This window comes from Grammomys surdaster, unplaced genomic scaffold, assembly GCF_004785775.1.
Source record: "Grammomys surdaster isolate TR1022 unplaced genomic scaffold, NIH_TR_1.0 132, whole genome shotgun sequence".
NCBI classification, from domain to species: Eukaryota; Metazoa; Chordata; class Mammalia; order Rodentia; family Muridae; genus Grammomys; species Grammomys surdaster.
In genome coordinates this window covers 2417759-2441629 of record NW_021604590.1, presented here as the reverse complement: position 1 = coordinate 2441629, position 23871 = coordinate 2417759, and the positions used below count along the sequence as shown (strand labels likewise).

Here is a 23871-nt window from a genome sequence, read left to right as displayed (position 1 = left end):
GAGGGAGAGGGAGAGGGAGAGGGAGAGGGAGAGGGAGAAGCAGAGACAGAGACAGAGAGAGACAGATAGAGAGCGCAGAGAGGCAGAGGCTGGCCATGACCACGTGGAGAGAAGGGGAAGAGAAGGAGGGAGGGGGCAGAGAGAGGCTACAGGCAAGAGAGCAAGAGGGTAAGAGAGAGAGGAGGGGGACAAGCAGCCCCTTTTATAGTGGGCAGGCAGGCCTACCTGGCTGTTGCCAGGTAACTGTGGAGGTGGAGCTTAGACAGAATACTAACACTCTGACCCCCACGCACATGTTGGGGCACATGCACACACACAAGCATATACACATATAAAACAAGTAAATGGTTTAAAATTGTAAAGTAACAACTTGCTAGTTCTAATGATTCCAGCACTCCAGAGACATAGGCAAGATGATCTCTCTGAGTTTGAGGCCAGTTTGGTCTACATAGTGAATTCAAAGACATCCAGGAGTTAGAGGACTGTGGCTCAAAAAAAAGGAAAAAGAAAAAAAAAGTTTTTTGTGTTTAGTTGAGGAAGCATTATTATTGTTATTGACTTTGTTTTTTTCTTCTTCTGTGTCATCTTGGTGGATGTTCAGTGATATGTATCTCATTAGAGCTTTGGTTTGAATTTCTCTAATCAATATGGAGTTATTTTTTCACATGTCTATCGGGCAATTGTGTAGCTCTTTGGAGAGTGTTTATTCAAGTCATTTGCCTTTTTATATAAATTGGACTCTTTGTTCTTTGGTTATTCAATATTTTAAGAATTCTTTGTATATTCTGCACACCAGATCTTTATCAGATTTAAAATGTATTTCCCTACATTCTATGAGCTGGCTTCCCATTCTCTGTATAGGGTGTTTTGAGGCAACGGAGTTTTTAATTTTGAAAAAAATCCATCTCATCCCTTTGTTTGTTACTTATATTTTTAGTATCTCACTTAAGAAATCATTACCAAGGGCTGCAGAGATGACCCAGTGGTTAGAGCACTGACTGCTCTTCCAGAGGTCCTGAGTTCAATTCCCAGCAACCACATGGTGGCTCACAACTATCTGTAATGGGGTCTGATGCCCTTTTCTGGTGTGTCTGAAGATAGTGACAGTGTACTCATAGATATAATAAATAAAAAAAAAAGAAAGAAATCATTACCAAGAGGCTAGAGAAATGGCTTAGAGATTAAGAGCACCGCCTGCTCTTCCAGAGAATCCTGGTTCAATTCCTAGCACCCACATAGCAGCTTACAGCCTTTGTAATGGCAGTCCCAGGGTATCCAACACCCTTTTATAGCTTTCCTGGGCTCCAGGTATAAATGTGGTGCACAGACATACAAGCACACAGAACACTCATACACATAAAAATTAATTACTTTTTTGTTTGTTTGTTTTTTGAGAAAAGTTTTCTCAGTGTAGTCTTGGCTGTCCTGGAACTCATTCTGAAGACCAGACCACAAACTCACAGAGATCCACCTCCCTCTGCCTCCAAATGCTGAGATTAAAGGGATGTGCTATTACTGCCTGGCTAATTAATTATTTAAAAAAGAAATCATTACCAAACCCAAGGTCAATATTTGGCTGCATATATTCTTCCAAGACTATCATCGTCTAAATTTAACCTCTGATTCATTTTGAGCTAGGTTTTTTTTTTTTTAATGTGAGTTAAGGTAAAGATGTAAAATTATCCTTTTTCATGTGGCTGTCCAGTTAGCTGACACTCACTAATTAATTAAGTGATTAGTTAATTAACTTACTGGAGGTGTGCAGAGAGTAACCGCAGAGGGAAAGAGCACTTGCTGGTCTTGCAGAGGACCCCAGGACCCAGATGGCAGCTTCACCTGTGACTCCAGATCCAGGAGATCCAGCATCCTCTTCCAGTCTTTGGGGCATTAGGCACAAATGTGGTGCACATACATCCATGCAAGCACGCACATACAAACATAAAATAAAAGTAAATAAATATTTTTAGGTAAAATAAATTTGTTTGTTTGGGGGTCAGGGGACAGGGTCTCAGTATGTAGTCCTGAACTCACTCTGTAAATCAGGGTGGCCTTAAATTCACAGAGATCCACCTGGTTCTGTCTCCTGGTTGCTAGGATTAAAGGCATAAACCACCACACTATTTGATTTTTCTATTATGTTAACTTGACCTTGTATTCCAATGTTATCATCCTGTACCTTTCCCACATAGTATTGAATTTTATTGGCATTTTTCTATTTATATTACCTATCTATATTCATGAGGGATCATGTTCTGAGTTGTTTGTTTTCTTTTGTTTTTGTATTCGTTTGTTGTGTTGTTGTTTTTTTGAAAGGTCTTTGTCTCTTTGGTATCAGAATAATGTTATCACTGAGTTAGGAAATAGTTTCTCTGTTTCAGCTTTCTGTAAGATTCTGTGTAAAATTTACATGTTTCATTATATTTTATTGAAATCAAGTGTTGTGTTAAGTATTTACTTTCAGTGGGAGGTTTCTACCCCAGATAAAAGACACAAAACTTTTATATTTATAATAAGCCTTTAAAGCACGAGAGCTAGGCAGATGTCTACCCTCTAAGCTATTACGTCTAGTTCTCACAACCCATGACTTGCCATGTTTCACCTGGGCTGCTCTTAACTTCTACTGGCCAGCCCTCATGGCCATGTTTTCATGGTTCACCTACCTCATGGCGTCTTCTTCTCTCATCTCCCCTTGAGGTCCTCCTCAGACCCCCAAGCCAGGGAACTGAAACCTCATCTACCTCTCTTTTCCCAGCTATAGGCTGTCCTTATTCAGTAAATGATAGTTTTAAATAAAGGAGAAGGTTACGTAGTATCACTTGGTGTGTGTGAGGATTTGCAAGGTTACATAGTATCACTTGGTGTGCGTGAGGACTTCCCCTTCCCTGGGAGCAACCAGACTTCCGGGCATTTAGCATTCGAATGCATAGCAACAGACCAAACCTCAGCAGTCAAGAGTATGTAATTTACATATTTATGTTATTACCATTATTTTAACATAGAGTCTTATTATGTAACCCTGGCTCTCCTGCATTATAGACCATGCTTATCTTGAACTTAAAACAATGCTTTTGCCTCAATCACTTGAATAAATATTGAGATTTCAGATGGGCATTGCCATGCTTCTCTCGTTCTCTCTCTCTCTCTCTCTCTCTCTCTCTCTCTCTCTCTCTCTCTCTCTCTCTGTATATGATGCTTGTTTTCTCTGTCTCTCTGTCTTTGTCTCTGTCTCTCTGTCTCTGTCTTTGTCTCTGTGTGTGTGTGTGTGTGTATACGCGCATACATGTGTATGTGTATCCTCTGGCACATGAGTAAAACCTGTAAACTTTAAAAATCAGGTTACATGCTTCCAACATATAATGTCCTTAGAAAAAGCACAGAAAAGAGGGATAAAATCAAAGCAAAATCCAAGAGGACAGACAAGACACTAAATCCTGGACCTCCAGGTCTGAAGCATGCAGATGTGCTGGGAGCCCCAGGAGGCCTGAGCAGCCCCTCTGTGGCCTGTTCATTCACAGGCCACATGGCCTCTCTCTGGAACCATGGCTACATTGGGCTTGGAGTGTCTGGGTGGCTGTGCATGGTGAAATAACTCTTTAATAAATCATGTCTGTGGCAGCCCTGTGCAAGCAGGGTATAATAGAGGTAACTTCTTCTCAAGGGAAAAACTTAATAAATGACTACATTTTTTCTACTCTTGAATCTGCCATGGGTGAGGTCTGGTCAGTTTCTGAAATGTCCCCCAAGACATTTTTCTTGCTGTCTCAATGCAAAAACATCTGGCTTCTTTTTAATGACCCTAGACTCTTCAGAAACCATAGACTTTTAGTTTTGTTGAGACAAGATCTTACTCTCTAGACTGAAACTTGTGACTAATGAGAGACCTCGAACTTGTGAAGGTCATCCTACCTCCTAAATACTGGGATCACAGCATGAGCCTCTGGAGCCTCCGCAGAGATTTAGGATGAGCACAAGTTGTAGCAGGCTCTTTGCCAGAGTATAACTCGAATCCTTTCTAGTCTGTTTCCCAGTGGAATCTTCATACCCATCTGAAACATCACAACATAATCTTGACTTCCCATTTCTGTCAGCATTCTGGTCTTCTGAATTTTTACCAGAATTGCCAGTTTGACTCTTCTCCTGGTAATTTCTAGGCTGCAAGTCCACACTCTTTCAAATTCCTCCTTCAAACTTAAGAACAACAAGGTCAGATTTTAGTCACAGCAGTAACCCCACTTCTGGAACCAATTTTCCGTGTGACTTAAGTCTACTTGCTTGTACATGTTGCTTTGATCGGAATATCTCAGAGATCGGCTTCAAGTAGCAAAGATTTTGTCTTATGGTTTCAGGAGAATCAGTTCATGGCTGTTTGGTCCCATGTACTTGGGCAGAGCATCACTGTACTGGAAACACATTCTTCAACTCAGATAGACAGGAATCAGAGGAATAAGGGGATAGCAGCTACCTTCAGTCGTGTGCTCCAATGACTAAGCTTCCAAACCAAGGCCCTACTTCCTAGAGTTTTTAATCACTTCCCAAGTACTTTCTCCAGCCAGGGATCATGCATCACATGTAATACTCAGACCGTGAACCTTGTTTCACAGTGAATGCTTTGTGAATTTAGACATGTGAGCACTCACTTGAAGGGAAAGAAAGAATCTCTTCCTATATGTTGTTGGAAAGAGAATTGGTACAGACACTTTGACCTGCCAAAAAAAAATTCTCTGCCTTGCTTCACTTCCCACTTACGAAGCCCCTGTCCCTTCTATACTACTGCACCTTTCACACTGTGCTTGATACTTAGACCTCAAGAGTTTGCCAATTATAAACAAAAAAAGAAATATCTTGGCATTAAAATGTGCTTTTAGAAGTGGATATGGTAGTTGTAATGTCACACAGGCGGATTATGAGTTTAAAACCAACTTGGACTACACCATTAGATTCTCCATCAAAAAATAAAATCTGCTTGCCAGCGATCAGCAAACACAGGTGGAAGGAAAGAATGCACTACCCAGCTGTGAGGAGATCCATTCCTCATCTCTAGAAATAAAAGCTTCAGGTTTTGTTTTTGTTTTTTGTTTTTGTTTTTTTGTTTGTTTGGTTGGTTGGTTTTTTGGTTTTTCCAGACAGGGTTTCTCTGTGTAGTCCTGGCTGTCCTGAAACTCACTCTGTAGACCAGGCTGGCCTCAAACTCAGAAAGCCACCTGCCTCTGCCTCCCAAGTGCTAGGATTAAAGGTGTGTGCCACCACTGCCCGGCAGGAACAAAATTCTTATATCTTTTGTTTTCCAATAACGTTACCTCCATTTCCATCAACATCTCCAGAGATAACCCAGTTCTGAGTGTCAAAGACTTTTCTTCCTTCACAAATCAGAGCTCACAGGCTCAGAAGTAGATGTGGTAGCACCAACCTGTAATCCTAGCATTTGGGAAGAGGAAACAGGAGTGTCAGGGGTTCAAGGTTATCCTGGGCTGCAGAGCAAGTTTGAGACCTGCCTGGAGACACACATGACCCTGTATGTTTGCTTAGTAGGCAGGTGAATGCGTGGCTGTCAGAGGAAAACTTATAGGAATTGTTGGTTTTCTCCATTGTACAGGTCCCAGGGATTCAACTTAGGTCATCAGGTGAGCCACCTCACCAGCCCCAAGACCCTGTTTTTCAGAACAAAAAAAAAAGAGCCCACGGTGGCTCATAACTGGGCCGAACAAGCTCTAGAGAAGCCGCAACGTTCTCTTTGACCACAATGACAGCCACTATAAAAGATGCCTCCTTTGATGGCAGGTGACTTTATGTTTACACAAGTGTAAATATTTGAGCTCCTAATGATCTCAACTAAATGAGATATTAAAACAAAAAGTAAAGCGGAGGGGGGGGGGCACTGAGAAACAGCCACTTTAAGTCTAAGGCTACATCCCTGCTTTGCCCTCCTAGAAATTCTGGATTCAACACATTCCTTCCCATCTCCTTGAACACAGCTATTATCCACCCTTCTCAATCTGTTTCCTCTGCTTAGCAACAATGTAACCTAATCAGATAGTTCCTAACCAAGCACCTGAGTTTTAAAGGCGTGGCCTCCAGGGGGTTCAAATTTCAAAAGCCTGAAATTCAGCCTAAATCCAGGCTGGCCTCAAATGTGTGGCCCTTAGTTCTACAGGAACACCCCTGACCCACCCCCTCTTTTTTCCTTTTTTCCTCCCCCTGCCTCTCTTCCTTTCTTCTCTCCCTTCTATTTTCCCTCTTTCCATTTCTTCCACTTTGCATGTATATTTTGTTTTTTAAAGATCATTTAGTTAACAGAAAGAAAAGAGACTAACTATGACTCTGACTTTCACTTAACCAAAGCTGTGTTAAAATGTCTCAGTGAGGTTGAAGCAGTCAAGACCACTTGGTCTTCTAGGAGACCTAGGTTGGTTTCCCAGACTCACCTTTCACTTGGAAGCTCTGACTAGAAAGAGTGTATTTTTAGGGGAGTCTTGACCTCAATCTCCAGCCCCTTTCTTTTGTATTTTCATATAATGAGTTATGTTGGGTCTTTATCAGAAATGGTGACAGTTCACAAATCACCAAGACTGTGGCACAGGGGAATATATTTTCAGATCCTACAGGAACCTTGATAGGAGTTTGGCAGTTAGGCTAAAGGTCCCTAAGAAGAAAGAATGACCTAAGAGTCACATTCCCAACTTAGTGGCCAGATTTAGTTCTGAAAGACAACTTCTATGGAAACAGAGGAATAAAGATGGTGACCTGAGGCTGGGACTCTGCCATGGAATGACTGAATTAGCCTTTCTAAAATGTCCACTTGCTTGACCATCCCTAGTTGAATGCCAGGCAGGTCCAGATAGTAAACAAATGTCAGCATGGGAGTGTAGCTCTGTAGGTGAGCACTTGCCTAGCACATGCATAACCCTGGATTCAAACTCCAGCCTTCACACACACACACACACACACACACACACACACACACACAAACACACACACAGATGGCAATGCTTAGCTGTTGCTTCTTTTTGTTTTTCCCACAAGAACCTGTAAGATCATTTGTAACCTGTTCCATAGAGAAACATTGTGGCAACAGTGTAGAAAGTCCTTTCATCAGAAACACCCACTTGTTTCACAGGCACAAGGACCTCAGCCCTGACTGCTTGCTAGTCAGCGGCTTGTCACTCAGTCTACAGAACACACAGAGCATTGTCCTTTGCACGGGTTGATCCAGTCTCTCATCACTGGCTTTCTGCTTCCTAGGCTTGTATACTGGCTGGCCTTGTTCAGAAGTGTAATCATTACACACTGTGCCTGCAGGGCTTTCAGGAAGAGCAGCAAGACTGGGACGTGTGGGTTTGTGAGCAAGCAGTGAGATCAAGCCCAGCTTTTAGGGTTATCCCTTCACAGAGTTTAATCTTTGTGACCCTTTTCTGTGTCCCTATCAGCAATTTAAAACAATCACAACTTCATCAAGCCCTTTGCCCACAAGGGACTCTGCACTTGAAAGAGACGGGAGCAGTTTTGTGGTGCAGAACATCCTTTGAAAGCTCTGAGTGTAAGAAAGCCTTTGCTTATGTGACTTAAGGGGTAGGAGGTACAGCTTGTGCGGGGGTGCTGCAGTTCAAAGGCACCGCCTTTAATCCCCAACCATTTTCATTTTGCTTAACTTTTATTTCTTTATGGGTGGCTAAACTGCAAACTTCTATTAATCTATTGCCAAGTAATTTTTCTTAAGAAGGTGGATACATTACCCTATCCACAGCCAGGAGACAGCTCTTAGGAATGCCGGTAGGACAGTTTTATGTGGCTGAAACAGAGGAGAAAGTAGGCCACTGTTTTCTCTGTGGAGCAGATTCCTTCCCTGGCGAGTGTGCTCTCTGGAACACAAGCGGACTAGTATATTTGGAAATTCGATCCCCTGGCAATCAGAGATCTTGGGGAAGAGAAGACTAAATATTTCTGCAGTTGTGATTTTTATGTTAGTAGAACAGCCAAAATGTCAGCCATGGTAATGAACACTGTCCAAGTCACACACAGGCAGCTGGGGAGAGATCTCAGTGTCAGGAAGTGACATTTAGCATTTAGGGGCAAAGTTGAAGGAATGGAGAAACAGCCAAGAAGTGAATGAGACATTTTACCAGAATTGTCCTGCCTTTCTGGTTAAACTAAAGAGACTTCTGAACATGACTTTCAAACTTGCATACCACACTACGCACTACTTACCCCCCTGCACCACACACACACACACACACACACACACACACACACCACACACACTCTTTGGAGTATTAACATTTTACATAACTAACCAGAGCTGATTATGTTAACAGGTTTTGATTTCTTTTATTTTTCTTGTGTGTGTGTGTGGGGGGGGTGTATTGAGAAAGTCTCACCATGTAGTCCTGTAGGCCTTGAACTCACAGACATCCACCTGCCTCTGTCCCCCGAACACTGGCCTAGATGCAGTCAGCAGTGAGACAGGCTAATGTGAGTGGCCTGGATCATGATGAATATGACAATCTTAACCCTATTATGATGATGATGATGTGTTTGGTTTTTTGAGACATGGTTTCTCTGTATGGCTCTGTCTGTCCTGGAACTTACTATGTAAGGCTGGCATCAAACTCAAAGATATGCCTGCCTCTGTTCCCCGAGCCCTGGCTTGAGAGGTGTGTGTCACCACCACCAAGCCTTTTCCTTGACCTGCATTCTCGAAAAGAAAACATGGGTTTTATCCCCCCCCCCCTTTTTTGATATAATGATTCTTTCTTCTTTTGATTACTTGATTTAACTTGTTCACATTATTTGGGTTCAAGAGTCACCCACAAACTATACAAACAACCATCTCAGTCAGACACAGATGGTTCAACACATACACAAGTACTGATCAATTAGGATCATAGCTTAGAACTCAGGGACTGAGCCACAGCATCGAGTGAACATCTTTCTCTGTCATCTTATAAAAGGAAAAAAAAAATCACAAAAAACACAGTGAGTTCATACGTAGGTGCAGGAAGTGCTGCCCAGTGGTCAGCTCCAACTCAAGACTTTTAGACATAAGAGTTCATATTGACCTTTAATTTGATGGGTCTCACATAAAGCTTTGTGGAATTTCTTGAGGTTAATAAACCTCAGAACATACAGAACATAATAGGATATGTGATCAACGTGACCTTGCTCTGAGTAAGTAATTTTTCTGTGTCAATGACTGGCAGGCATATTGGGAGGGTGGGGGGCAGATCTCAACAATATGACTGCTTCCCCGTGTTCTTCAGATCGTTCTCTGTTTTGATGGGCTGCAAGCTTTAGCTTTAACTGGCTTCCACAGGATAATCCAGGAGAAAGAATTAAGTGAATGTCTGAGATATTTACTGTTACACAGACTTTGCTTAATGCACAATCCTTTAAAGTCGGCACTGTTGAATTCGAAACATTAATTGGAAATCAACTGGCAGACCAACTCTCAGAGTGGCACAGTTATGAGCTACCTAAGGAAATGTACAAAAGAAAACACCCTAAGGTGCTGGAGAGATGGCTCAGTGGTTAAGAACACCAGCTGCCTTTAGAGAGGACTTAAGTTTGGCTCCCAGCATCCACATGGTGGCTCACAATCATCTGTAACTCTAGTTCCAGGAGATCCAACACCCTTTCCTGGCCTCTGAGGACACCAGGCATGCACACAGTACACATACACGCATAATACATACATACATACATACATACATACATACATACATACACACACAGGCAAAACACTCAAACATATAAAATAAAAATAATTCTTTTTAAAAAGATACATTATTTTTTAAACTTATTTATTTAATGTATGTGAGTACACTGTTACTCCCTTCAGACACACCAGAAGAGGGCACTGCATCCCATTACAGATGGTTGTGAGCCACCATGTGGTTGCCGGGAATTGAACTCAGGACCTCTGGAAGAGCAGTCAGTACTCTTAACCGCTGAGCCATCTCTCCAGCCCAAGATACCTTACTTTTAAGTTTATTTATTTTATGTATCTGAGTGTTGTATCTGCATGTACACCTGTATGCCAGAAGAAAGCATCAGATTACATTATAGATGGTTGTGAGCCACCTTGTGGTTAGTGGGAATTGAACTCAGGACCTCTGATGGAGGAGACAGTGCTCTTAACCTGTGAGCCATTTTTCCAGTCCAATAAGTAATTCTTTTTTTTTTTTTTTGGTTTTTTGAGACAGGGTTTTTCTGTGTAGCCCTGGCTGTCCTGGAACTCACTCGGTAGACCAGGCTGGCCTCGAACTCAGAAATCCGCCTGCCTCTGCCTCCCAAGTGCTGGGATTAAAGGCGTGCGCCACCGCCACCGCCTGGCTGGAACAGTGCTTCTTAACCTTCCTAACGCTGCAGGCCTTCAATACAGTTTCTCATGTTGTGTGGACCCCCAACCACAAAATTATCTTTGTTGTCATTTCATTACTGTAATTTTGCTACTGTTATGAATCGTAATATAAACGTGTAATATGCAGGATATCGGATATGAGATCTCTGTAAAAGGATCATCCGGCCCCAAAGGGTCAAACCCACAGGTCGAGAACCCACTGCTCTAGACTCTTGAGTGCATGCACAGGTGTGTGCTCCTAAACATATGCACATATGCCACCCATGCAAATACACACACACACACACACACATGCGAGAACAAGAGGTGTTGCTAGGGGATAGTGAAATTGGTATTAGAATCCATCCCAGTCCACCTCCTCACCTTGTTATAGGATTAAACAAGAGACTCATAGCTATTGGGTCAAAAACCATTGTTCTCAGCCCAGTGTGGTGGTGCACACCTTTAATCCCCACACTTGGGAGGTAGAAGCAAGCAGATTTCCGTGAGTTAGAGGCCAGCCTGGTCTACAAAGATTGTTTCAGGACAGCTAGGGCTACATAGAGAAATCATGTCTCAAAAAGTCTAGATGTTGATGATGATGATGATGTTGATGATGGTGATGATGATGATGATGATGATGATGGTGATGATGATGATGACAACAAAATTGTTTCCATGAATATTCGTATAAAAATGCCCAAGTGTGCAGATCTCTGAGTTCGAGGCCAGCCTGGTCTATGGAGCTAACTCCAGGATAGCCAAAAGAGAGAAAGGAAAAAAGGAAGGGAAAAAAGAAAGAGAGAGAGAGAGAGAGAAAGAGTGAGAGAAGTACCTAATCTGAATCTGGTTTTTTTTTAAGATTTATTTATTTTATTCTGAGTACACTGTAGCTATCTTCAGACACACCAGAAAGAGGGCATCAGATTACATTACAGATGGTTGTGAGCCACCATGTGGTTGCTGGGAATTGAACTCAGGACCTCTGGAAGAGCAGTCAGTGCTCTTAACCACTGAGCCATCTCTCCAGCCCCCTGAATCTGTTAATAAGCTGTATTTTAAGAATACTTGTGGAAAGGCAGACAAAGGCAAATGAGAAGGCAGTCATGGAGAACTCTAGAACTCTCAGTCCCAAAGACTTTGAACCACATTCTTATGTGGACCTACAGGACTGACAGTAAAGGCTTGCCAAGCAAAAGGTTTGAATTTTATGGGAAACCTAACAAGTATTTAGGAAACTTCTTTCCCTGCGAGGGTGTCCCTGGGAAATGTAGGAATTACAACTGTCCTGGTCAAGCCTAGGTTGCTTTCTTCTCCCTTTGTGTAAAAAATACATAAAAATTTAATTGAAATATTTTGCTTCTCCAGTAGCTGTTCTGAAAGCCACCTATGATCAGGGGAAGGAGCCAGACACTGGACATCACAGTGACTTCTTTAGCTCTGTGTTTCGTTCCTCTCATATCATACATATGTTTTATGATTTCATATTTAACAAACATTTAGATCCATGGCAAACAGCATATTCAAAGATCAACCCAACTGTTTCTCCAGACACCCAGAGAAGATGGGGCAAAACCATGTCATACTCACCAAAACGAACAGGATATAGTAGGCCCTCAGTAAATACCCTGAAACTAAATCTCATTTTCCTTCTCTCCCAAGCTTCCGCAGGTTCACTCGGTCCAACAGTGTGACAACTGCAGTACAGGCTGACCTGGACTTCCATGATAATCTGGAAAATTCTCTGGAGTCTATAGAGGACAATTCGTGTCCCGGCCCCATGGCCAGACAGTTCTCACGGGATGCTAGCACCTCTACTGTCAGTATCCAGGGTTCAGGAAACCACTATCATGCCTGTGCAGCTGACGACGACTTTGACACAGATTTTGACCCCTCTATCCTGCCTCCTCCGGACCCCTGGATTGATTCTATCACAGAAGACCCTCTGGAGGCCGTTCAAAGATCCGTGTGCCACCGGGACGGCCACTGGTTCCTGAAGCTTCTCCAGGCGGAGCGAGACCGCATGGAAGGGTGGTGTAAGCAAATGGAGAGAGAAGAGAGGGAGAACAACCTCCCCGAGGACAGTAAGTAGCGCCTTCACTCGTGTCTGTGACTGTGCAGTGGGCCCTGCTGGTTTGGGCTTGTGCGTTTTCCTATTTTCGTTTCGTAACCTTGTTTCACCCTCCAAACCTGAACTTGTAAAAGAGCTGGGCAATTCCAACGGAAAGACCCGAAGCTTCTAGACTGCCCTCAAGTTTACAGTGATCCACCTGCCTTTGACTCCTGGGTGCTGGGATTAAAGGTTGTGTGCCACCATTCACGGCTAACTTCTTTATACTTGTTTTTTAAATTTTTATGTATACAGGTATTTTGCTTGCATGTATGCTTTGTGTATCACATATGTATGGTATCCACAGAGGTCAGAAAAGGGCACCAGATCCCCTGAAACTGGAGTTAAGGATGGTTAATAACCTCCATATAGGTGCTGGGACCAAACCCAGGTTCTCTGCAAAAGCACTAAGTGCATTTAGCTGCTGAGCCCTCCCCCGGCCCCAGCTGGTCACTTCTGATTGGTGGAAACTAAACTACTATTTTACCAGTCTACTGATACATCCAGTTAAGCTACTATTCCCTATGTACAAAGTATCCTTTAGGGTAAACTTAAAGCTATGCAAGAGGCAGCCTCAAGGCCAAACTAAATTCAGCTATATGCTAATAGTAACTGGCAATGGCAGCTCAGGCCTGTAATCCCAGCACTAGGAAGGTGGAGGCTGGAGAATCAGTCCTCAAGTATATAATGACTTCAAGGCCAGACTAGTCTACAAGAAACTCTGCTTCAGTGTACACAAACAAAAAACTTGCTAAGGGAAAAAAAATCACTAGATCACCTTAGGTCAGAGCCACAACTTACATATCTACCAGAATTCTGAAACTGGGATCAGGTTTATGATTGGTGTATATTTTGACCTCTTATGCTTCTTGTCCTCTGAAAGAATAACTTGGTTCTGTTTTGTTTTGTTTTCTCCTGAAGCTGTTGTTATTTTAAGATGGGGTCTTTTGTATCCCAGGCTAGCCTCTAACTGGCTGCCCAGAGAAGGCCTTGAACTCTGGATCTTCTACCAACTTTCCAAATGAATGTGGGCTCATTTATGCAGTTCAGAAGATGAACCAGGTTCTGACCATGCTAAGCCAGCACCCTACCAACTAGGCTAGATCACATCCATCGCTGGTGACAGTTTGGAATCAAAGACATTTAGGGATAAAGCCTGCTTCCTTGTGTGTGGCAACCATCTAGAAGAAAGCTGTCATTGCTGTGGTCTTTATGTTCATTTCTTAAATAACCACTTGACTTTGATGGTGAACAAATCCAGAACATCCATAAAATAGCTAGTATTTTTTTTTCTGTAATGGAACACCCATCAACACCTCCAGTCTTATTTTCTTAGTGTTACTTCTGCCGTTGTCTAGAGAGAGTCCAGCCACAAAGGATACTTGGTGCATAGGGAATAGTAACGACTTGATGTGTCACCTTCATGTAGCATATAAAGATGAAAACATTAATTAAGCATAATTAGGCATTGCCATTCCTAATAAAATTGATGACTTCCTTTTCTTTGGGAATGGGAACAGGATCTTACTCCGTACTGTCCAGGCTAGCCCCTAACTACTAGGCTCAAATGACCCCTTGCCTCAGCTTTCTGAGCAGCTGACTGGCAGGTACATAACCCCATATCCAGCACACATTTTTTTAAGAACTTATTTTTATTTTATGTGCATGAGTGGTTTTCCTGACCAAAGGTGTACACTACCTCAGAAGAGACCAGAAGAGGGCCCCAGATCTTCTGGAATTGGAGTCACAGACAGTTGTAAATGGCCATGTGAGTCTGGGAATCAAACCAACCCAGGTCCACTGGAAGAGCAGCCAGTGCTCTTGACCACTAAACTATCTCTCCAGTTCCCACAATAATTTCCTAAAAATTAGAGGACCTGAATTGGGTTCCCAGTACCTGTACCAGGATGCTCACAATTGCTTGTAACCCACAGAGACAGGCTAGTGTATTCATAATTAAAAATTAAAAAATTAGTCTTTAAAAATATATTGGACCCATACTGGGTCCTGGTGGGGCACACCTTTGTTCAGCACGTGGGAGCCACATGCAGGTATGATATGATCTCTATGAGTTCAAAGCCAGCCTGGTCTACAAAGAGAATTCCAGGTCAGCCAAGACTCCACAGCAAATTCCAGGCCAGCTAAGGCATAGTGAGACCCTCTCAAAAACAAACAAAGGAAGAAAGGAAGAAAGGAAGAAAGGAAGAAAGGAAGAAAGGAAGAAAAGAAGAAAGAAAGAAAGAAAGAAAGAAAGAAAGAAAGAAAGAAAGAAAGAAAGAAAGAAAAAGAGAGAAAGAAAAAGAAAGAAAAGATAAAGAAAGGAAGGAATAGAGAGAGGGAGAGGGAGGAAGAAAGAAAAAGAAACCCACAAGGCCTCAACCCAACACAAAGAAGCATATATTTATACATACACATATCTGGGTGCAATAACAATTAATGAAAAAATAATCCACGAGTTTGAAGGAGAGCTGGGAGGCCTGTATGGGAGAGCTTGGAAACAGAAAGGGAAGGGGAAAATGTTGTAATTAAAGTACACTCTCGAAAATAACAAAGAAAGAAAGAAAAAGGGAAGGACAGAAGGAAAGAATAAGACTACAGGTCATTTCAAAGTTGTGACTCCAGAATACAACTCCAGGACTTGTTCTTCCAAACTCAGTCTGTTGCTAGGATACTCTGGGTGTGGCACCCAGGATTTCCAGATGCTCAGATACCTCAGATGCTCCCAGACTCACCTTACCATAGTCTGTGTTCCCATTTTCAGATGGGAGGAAAGTTTTATGAAGTTAGAAGTTGTTATTTGGGTTTTGGGCTTTTGTTTGTTTTGGTTTTGTTTTGAAACAGAGACTTTTTATACAGCCCTGGCTGTCCTGGTCACTTTGTAGACCAGGCTGCCCTTGAACGCAGAGATCCACCTACTTCTACCTCCAGAGTGCTGGCATTGAAAGTGTGGCCAGCATTCCCAGCAAGAAGTGATTTTTGCCTTACTCTCCTTCACATACCCAGCCTCTGCCTCGTAGCATGGCGTCATTAAGTGCACATTTAAACCTTTGAAATATTTAATCTTATAAAACTTTTTTTAAAAAAATCCTTTCTTTACTTTATACATATGAGTGTTCTGTCTGCACGTATGTCTGTGCAGCACATGCATGCCCAGTGCCCTCAGAGACTGGAAGAGGGGGTGGAATCCCCTGGGACTGGAGTTACAGTCGTTGTGAGCTACCATGTGGGTGCTGGGAATCAGACCCAGGTTTTCTGCGAGAGCAGCCAGTGCTCTTAATCACTTAAGCCATCTTGCTAGGCCGCAGTTTTTTAACTTAGCAATACCTTTCTTTCTAGTTGGGTAAAAAGCACTTAGTAAATAATGCCTGAGTCTGGTCAGGCTGCTATAACCAAAGACCCCAGACTGGGAGGAGTCTAAGATCTAGAGGCAGTGATGGGGTACACTTTTGCTTCCAGCATGAGACCTTCCTGAAGCATTCTCAGGTAGTAGAAGTCACGCACATTCCCCCAGGCCTCATTTAGAAGGCCATTAATCCTATTCATGAGAGTTCCAACCCCATGACCTGGTCCTTCCCCACCACCCCCATTTTAGACAGGGTTTCTCTGTGTAGCTGTTATTGGTATAGGTCCAAACTCAGTGGCGGCGCATCGTTGCCGAGGCAACCAGGGTGACACTCCCACAATTCGCCTGGCTACAGGAGCTACGTCATCATCTGTATAAATAGGCGAAGTTTCCCCGACCTCACTCTTTTTCCTCTCTGCCATCTTCTGTCTCCCTCTCTCTCTCTCTCTCTCTCACCCTCCATCCTTAATAAACCCCCACCTCCCGTGGAACTGGTCGGTCTCATTTAATCTTACAGCTGTGGTGTCCTGGAACTCTGTAGACCAGGCTGACCTTGAACTCAGAGATCTGCATGTCTCTGTCTCCTAAGAGCTGGGACTAAAGATGTGTGCTACCCTGTCTGGCTCCTAATCTTCTATTCTAGGCACCAACCTCAGTTAAGAGTTTCAACACAGAATTTTGAAAGAATATGAACATTCAGATCACAGCAAGTAACTAGCAGTTATTGTTGAAAAAAAAAAAAGACAGAAAGAAAGAAAGCTTCAAGGATCATCCCCTAGTGCAATATGGCCTCCTCTGATTGGAGGATAGGTTTGGCATGGGTGGGAACACCAGGTGGATAGTCTATGTGAGCCTGCCCAGCTTCTAAACACAATTTCATCACAGAAGCATTTGGAATACGTCTCTTTTATCTTATGCCCCAAGTCACACTTTAATCTGCAGAGATCTCCAATTTCTGAAGTTGGCTGGTAATTCCAGAGACGGAACGTTGCCAATTTCAGATGAAGCAAATCCAAGTTAGTGAGAATCCAGCCCTCTGTGGCAAGAAGTCCCCCGGAGAATCTTCTGTGCCCTCACTCCCCCACCCCCAGAGCTGAAAGGTGCCATTTCCTTTGCCCTCCAAATAGCAGTCTGGAGGCAGTATCTTGTCTAAGGTCACAAACACAGAAGTGTCTGATAGGACAGACACAACACAAATAACATTTGACAAAATAATGACGCTGTGTTGCTTGGCAAGACCTTCAGGAAAGCTCACTGCACGTATTTGCCCCTGACTCCTTGGCAACTGCCCTTCTGTTCCAACAACTGCCTCAGTCGTTGTAACTGAAGTTACAGAGGGTTTTCTCTGTGTCCTGAATTCTCTGATTCAGCCTTTCTTCTCTTTGTTTCCTTCCTACTCTTTCTACTTCTTTCTTTTCTTTCAAAGAAGAACGGTTAAGAAAACCATTAACCCTACTTTGCAGGAAAGAGCTAAGTTTAAGGTAACCAACTCTTGTTTGTTCTAATCTGTGTAAACCAGAAAAAAATCAAGTCAAGCAGCTATGTCTAGCTTGTCCAGATCTCGTGATGTGTTCTTTGCCTCCTATGCAATGGAGACACCTATCTCTCCAGGGATCAGGGTTAAGTGTCTTTTGGAGTCCAAACCCCTATGATTTAGTTAAGTTATATGTTTAAACAAAAACAGGAAAAGGTGGCTGTGTAACAAAAATTTCCCATGAGACAGGGTATCCATAGGCTCACAGACAGATACATAATGAAGGTAAGGGAAATTCTGAACATATTTGCTTAATTTCCCTTTGGAGTCCCAGGATTATCCCAACCTTTTGTTTGCTTTATAAAGTTTTATTCGTTAGAGTTGGGGTAATGAAAGTGTTAGGTTTAAGGTTTCGGTTAGAGTTGGAGTTAAGATTAATCATAGTGTTAGTGTAAAGGTTGTAATTAGAGACACAGTTAGGATCAGTATTAGGGTGTAGGTTAGGGTTTGGGGTGTTTTTTGTTTTTGTTGTTTGTGACTGGTGTATTTATAAAAAGATGAAGAGAAAGGGGATGTGTTTTGGTGGATGTGTGGTGAGGTATGGGGGAAGGGAGCGCCTCTGCGGGGCCCATGCTGAGACATCCCTTCCCCCTGAGGGACCAGCCACAGGACAGTATAGGATAGAATAGAGTTTATTCAGGGCATGGAGAGGGGAGTCAAGACAGAGAAAGAGGGAGGGAGGAGGGGAGGGAAAGGGGGTAGAGGCCGGCCTTGAGCACGTGGAGAGAGAGGGGGGAAGGGACAAGAGGACAGAGTGGGAGCAGGAAGGCAGAGCAAGAGAGGAGGGAGAAAACAGCCCCTTTTATAGTGAGTCAGGCACACCTGGCTGTTGCCAGGTAACTGTGGGGTGGAGCTTAGACAAAATACTAACAGTGACAATGTCTCTGTGTCACCCAAACAGAACTCACTCTGTAGACCATAGGCTCATGGACAAGGCTGGCCTTGAACTCAGATCTGCCTGTCTCTGCCTCCTGAGTGCTGGGATTCAAGGTATACATTACCACCAACCAACAATGTTAGATTTTTAAATAGAGTTAGGGGTAGGTAGTGGGTCAATACTTGAAGCAAAGCTCAGACTTGGGGGCAGGGGTAGTTAGTTCCTTCTCTATACTAGAGAAGGAACGATCCATCTCATTTTAACATCTTACTCACCTGTCAATTGACGGAACTCTGATAGTTCCTCCCCGCGATACAGGTTTTAGCATTCCCTCTACAGACTACTCTCTCCAGTGTACCTAGAGCTGCAGGAAAACAGAAAACAAGCCAGCTAGCATTGGAAGAGTAAAGCCATTAATTCTGTGGGTCTGTGGAGCTATTATTTCCCCCACCCCACCCCCCACCCCATTCACCCACCCCCACCCACCCTCCCACCCCCAATAAAAGCAGAACAAAGACTTTGGTTCTTGATTTAGGCCTTCAGCCCTCCCAATCCATAGTGGTTTGGGGCCAGATAAGAGAATAATGAAAGTCTGCAGTGGGCGAGGCTTCGTTCAAGCCAAGGCAGCTGACAGAATGCTTGTCTCCCCAGCACTTGAAGGAAAGTGATACCAGCTCTCCTCAGACAATGGGGCCCTTGTGTGAAACAGCTGTCCTGGGGAGATGGCTCAGTGCTGTTTGACAGTGGCTCCCATGTTACATGGATACGTCTAGGATTATCTAACAGGGAAAGAACCAACCAGATGGAACAGAGCCAGTCTCACTAGGAATGCAGTCTCCTCCGGCTGTGGGGGAAACGCCGACTCAGGTTTCTCTGGCTCAAGGATAAAGTACCGGCTTGTTGTACTTGGTAATCTATCTTTGCCTACTGAATTGTGGACAACTTCTACGTGGAACTTTCAGGCTTTATCTAAAAGAGACAGATAAACAGCATGTGTAGGAGGCAGGCTGATTCTGCTTTAATTTCACCTGGCAAGGAAGGTAGAGGATAGCATCCCAACACAAGGCTTGAGAGTTTGGACAGGGAACTCGAGGCTGGTGATGAAACCCTAAGTAAGCTTTGCCTGCTTTGCCTGGTTTGGTTACAGAAGTGGTGCATGGCTGTTATTGTGACCAGCTATCGGTGCCATCATTGGGGTTCTGTCCAGGACTGCCTCTGCCACAGCCTTACTCTGTGAGCCCTGCCATTCATTGGCCTGAGTGCAAGACAAAATGGAGAGCTACAGGTGTACCCTGGCTAAGGGTGTGAATTTGAGTGAACATAAACACATACATACATACACACACACACACACACACACACACACACTCAGTAGTGGAGGTCAGAGACCGAGAAACAGAAAGTATAGTCTATTTCATAGTTTCTGGCTAACCTTAAACTACTTAATGACCACTATGAAGCAGCCACAGAGAGCAAATTGTGTGTAATGTGCTTTATGTTCAGGTTTTCAAACGGCTGTCTTCGCTTTGCCCAGCACCGGTACCGCAGCGATCAGAAGCCATCCCTTAGCGATATCCTGTATAGAGCCTGAGCAAGGCACTAAGTTCTAAAGAAATGATATGATAAATGAAAGACAGGACAGACTGAAAAACAGATCCTCAAGTAGCCGACGGAAGCCTACGGTGTTCCAGGGCTACAGGGAGTCGAGCTAGACAGGCTCAGAGAGTAAGGTCTCTCACCGCTTTCTCCAACAAGAACTTTCTGTATAAAAAAGCGCAATGTGCTGGGCAGTGGTGACGCACACCTTTAATCCCAGCACTTGGGAGGCAGAGGCAGGTGGATTTCTGAGTTTGAGGCTAGCCTGGTCTACAGAGTGAGTTCCAGGACAGCCAGGGCTATACAGAGAAACCAATGATACCAGGGAAATCATGTAGCTATTCTAAGAAAAGAAACAAACAATTCCCTATGTAGCCCTGGCTGGAACTTATCTGTAGACAAGGCTGACTTTGAATTCACAGAGATCCACCTGCCTCTGCCTCCCACATGCTGAGATTACAGGTACTAGCCACCATGCCTGGCTAACTGAGCGTCTTCTAATTCAGTTCAGTTTTGACACTATCTGGAAAGAACATCAAGTCCTCCAGGTTGAAGGTCAGTTCACAAGACCCAATTCTTCTTTGCTCCTAAAACACACACACACAAATGCATACACACACATGCATACACACACACACACACACACATCCACACTATAGATGACCATCTCATAGCCCAAATTGGTTTTAAAAATACATAAGCTGGGCCTAGAATGTACCCAAAATTTAATTCTTAACACCCACTTTGAGCCACTCACAACCTTCTGTAACTCTTTGTCTGGGGGATCAAACACCTCTGACCTCTGAGGGAACCTGCACAGGTGTGCACATGTCTCTACACAATCACAAATACATAACACATAAGCTTAAACTATAAAGAAAGAGGCGTGGCAGAAAGCCCATGGATCCCTTCTTCAGGTTCAGTTAACTTGCTTTAATGACTCACAGAACAATATATTGGCAATATATTTATCAATTCATTATGAAGGACGTTAGACAAGACACAGTAAAGCCTGGGGAGGTAGCTATCGGTCAGTGATTGCCTCTCAAGCAAGATAGCCTGAGTTCAAAGTCAAACACTCACACACACACACAAAAAAAAGTCAGGCATTATGGTGCATTATAATCCTTGTGCTAGGAGGATGGAAACCTGGAGCTAGCTGGCTAGTCATCTAGCCTAATTGGCTGAGCTCTTGGCCAATGAGAGACCCTGGGTCCAAAAACAAGTTGGATAGCATTTCTGAAATAACCCCAGAGGTAACCTCTGGACTCCACACACAGGCACACACATGGACACACACATTTTTTTTATTTGTTTGTTTAGACACAGAGTTTTTTCTGTGTCGTTTTTTCTGTGTAGCCCTGGCTGTCCTGTCTGTAGACCAGGCTAGCCTCAAACTCACAGATGTCTGCCTGCCTCTGCATCCAGAGTGCTGAGATTAAAAGCAATCTCCAGCACTGCCCGGCAAACACTCTTTTTTTTTTTTTTCATTTTTTGTTTTATGTGAATGAGTGTTTGCTTGCATTTTTATGTTTTGTTTTGTCTGAGACAGGGTCTTGCTTTTTAGCTCTGGCTGGCCTGAAATTCTCTATGTAGGCCAGGTTAGCCTCAGACTCACAGTGATCTGCCTGCCTTTGCCTTCTTAATTACTAGATTACAATTGTGCACAACTATGCTTGACTCAGGGATTTTTGTTGTTTATTGTTTTGTTTTTTCAAGACAGGGTTTATGTAGCCCTGACTGTCCTGGAACTCACTGTGTAGACCAGGCTGGCCTTAAACCTACAGAGATCTGCCTGCCTCTGCTTCCTGAGTGCTAGGATTAAAAGCCTGGGCCACTACCACCCCTTCAACTGAGAATTTCTTTATGGACAACTCTAAGAAGGAAGATTTGAGTTTCTCTGACTTTTCGTGGGCAAGAAAAAGTCTAGTTTCTGCACACTGCCTTAGAGGAGAAGTTATTAGCTCCAAGTCATAATGTTGTATATATGCACACTCACTGGCTTACACAGTACATATAGACATAGATGCACACATAAAATACATGTATACACATGTATGTCATAAAAATCACAAAGATATAAACTGATTTCATTTAGTTCAATTCTTTTCCTCTTTTGGGGGTTTTTGTTTGTTTTTATTTTACACTTAGTGAAATGGGGGAGCTCACACGCCCCAGCATGTACGGTTGTCAGAGGAGAACTGTCTGGAGTTGATTCTCTCCTTCCACCACGTGATTCTGGGGATCAGCTTCAGGTGGTCAGGCTCGGTGGTAAGCAGCTAGCCATCAGCTAACCATCTGAGCCATTGCACCAGCCCTGGTTGTTTTATTGTTTAGACAAAGCTCACTCTGCAGTCCAAACTGGCTTGGGACTCCATAATCCTCTCCTCTCTGCCTTCCCAGTGCTAGAATTACCAGGTAAGCCACCAAACCTGGCTTCATTCTGCTTTCAAAGATAGCAGCTTTATTTGCGTAGATGATACGTGATGTGAACAGCGTTGTGGCTGATAATACGTTAACCCAAAGTCTAACCACATTTAAAAATAAAATTCGTGTGGGGGAGATTATGAAAGCTAAACAAAGTTTCACAGCCCTTCAGAGGCTCGCTATGTTCGCCAGGCTGCTGATTCTTGAACTCAAGGGATCCTCCTGTCTCAGTCCAGAGTGACCGGGATGACATGTGTGTACACCACATTCATCCTAAACTCACTTTAAAAAAAACAAAAACAAAAACAAAAACAAAAACATAGGCTGGGGTTGGAGCTCAGCTGGTGAGTGCTTGCCTGGCATTCATTCAGCATCGGGTTAGTGCTCCAGCCCCAAATACACCAGGCTTGTTGGCACTTGCCTGTAACCAGTAAAAATGTGAAGGATCAAGAGTTCAGGGTCATGCACACCCGTGGGAACTCTGCTTTTAGTGTAGAGGAAGTTTCTGTAAGAATTCGGATCTTCAAACATTAGAAGCCACAAAGTTTTGGCTCCTTAAAAAGGAAAGCGGGGGCTGGAGAGATGGCTCCACCAATAGCCTCTCAGAGGCTCTCTTCATGGTACCAAGCCTCAACTCCTTTGCATTACCCCTTCAGTCCTGGGCCATTAATTGCAACTGTGGTTGCACCTTCACCAATGGCCTTCCCTGGCCTCTCACAGTGCCAAGCCTCAGCTGCTCTTCATGATCTCTTCATGCCTTCAAACCAGTACCACCTGGGTACTTAAGGAGAAGCCTGTGCAGATAGCCTGGGATTCCAATCGAATATCAGTGATGGGCACCAGTACAGCTGACCCCTTGTCAGCTTGACACACAAACAGGGCAGGAACCTGGAGGCAGGAGCTGATGCAGAGACTATGGAGGAATGCTGCTTACTAGTTTGCTTCCCCTGGCTTGCTCAGCCTGGTTTCTTATAGAACCCAAGACTACCAGCCTAGGGATGGCCCCACCCACAATGGGCTAGGCCCTCCCCTCTTGATCACTAATTGAGAAAATGCCTTACAGCTGGATCTCATGTAGGCATTTCCTCGAGGGAGGCTTCTTTCTCTGTGATAACTCCAGCTTGTGTCAACTTGACACACAAAGCCAGCCAGGACAACTGGCTTCTCCATTTCTGACCTGAAAATAACATTTGTTTGGGCTGGGGATGCAGCTTAATTGTTAAGGCTTCTTGCCCGGCATGTACAAAGCCCTCTACTCAATCCTAGTGCTGCATAGCTCCGGCACAGAACATGTATCTGTGATCCTAGCACTAGAGATGCAGGCAGCAGAATTAGGAGTTCAAGGTTATCCTTGGCTGTATAACAAGTTCTGTGTGGATATTCTTCTCAGTGTCTGAGGCCCTAAAGTAGAGACAGGATGACTGTGAATTGGGCACAGGTAGCTACAAGCCAGCCATAGTGGTTTTAATCCTATTACTTGGAACTCGGGAGACAGAGGCAGGTGGATCTCTGAGAGTTTGAAGCCAGCCTGGTCAAATAGTGAGTTTCAGGCCAGCCAAGCCTATATAGTAAGACTCTGCCTCAAAAATAAAAATGATTAAGAGAGGAAGGAAGGAGGGAGGGAAGAGGGAAGGAGGGAAGAAGGAAGGAA

General features: G+C 43.7%; 1 protein-coding gene across 8 annotated transcripts in view; it reads left to right on the top strand.

The window, feature by feature from the left end:
• The window catches only part of Dlgap1 (DLG associated protein 1), a 504138-nt gene that overhangs the window by 463302 nt on the left and 16965 nt on the right, over window positions 1-23871 (top strand). For all 8 annotated transcript variants that reach the window (XM_028762194.1, XM_028762197.1, XM_028762195.1 and 5 more), the window contains one exon: window positions 11996-12417. In XM_028762194.1, the coding sequence (XP_028618027.1) occupies window positions 11996-12417 (422 nt within the window). The remainder of the gene's footprint in view (window positions 1-11995; window positions 12418-23871) is intronic.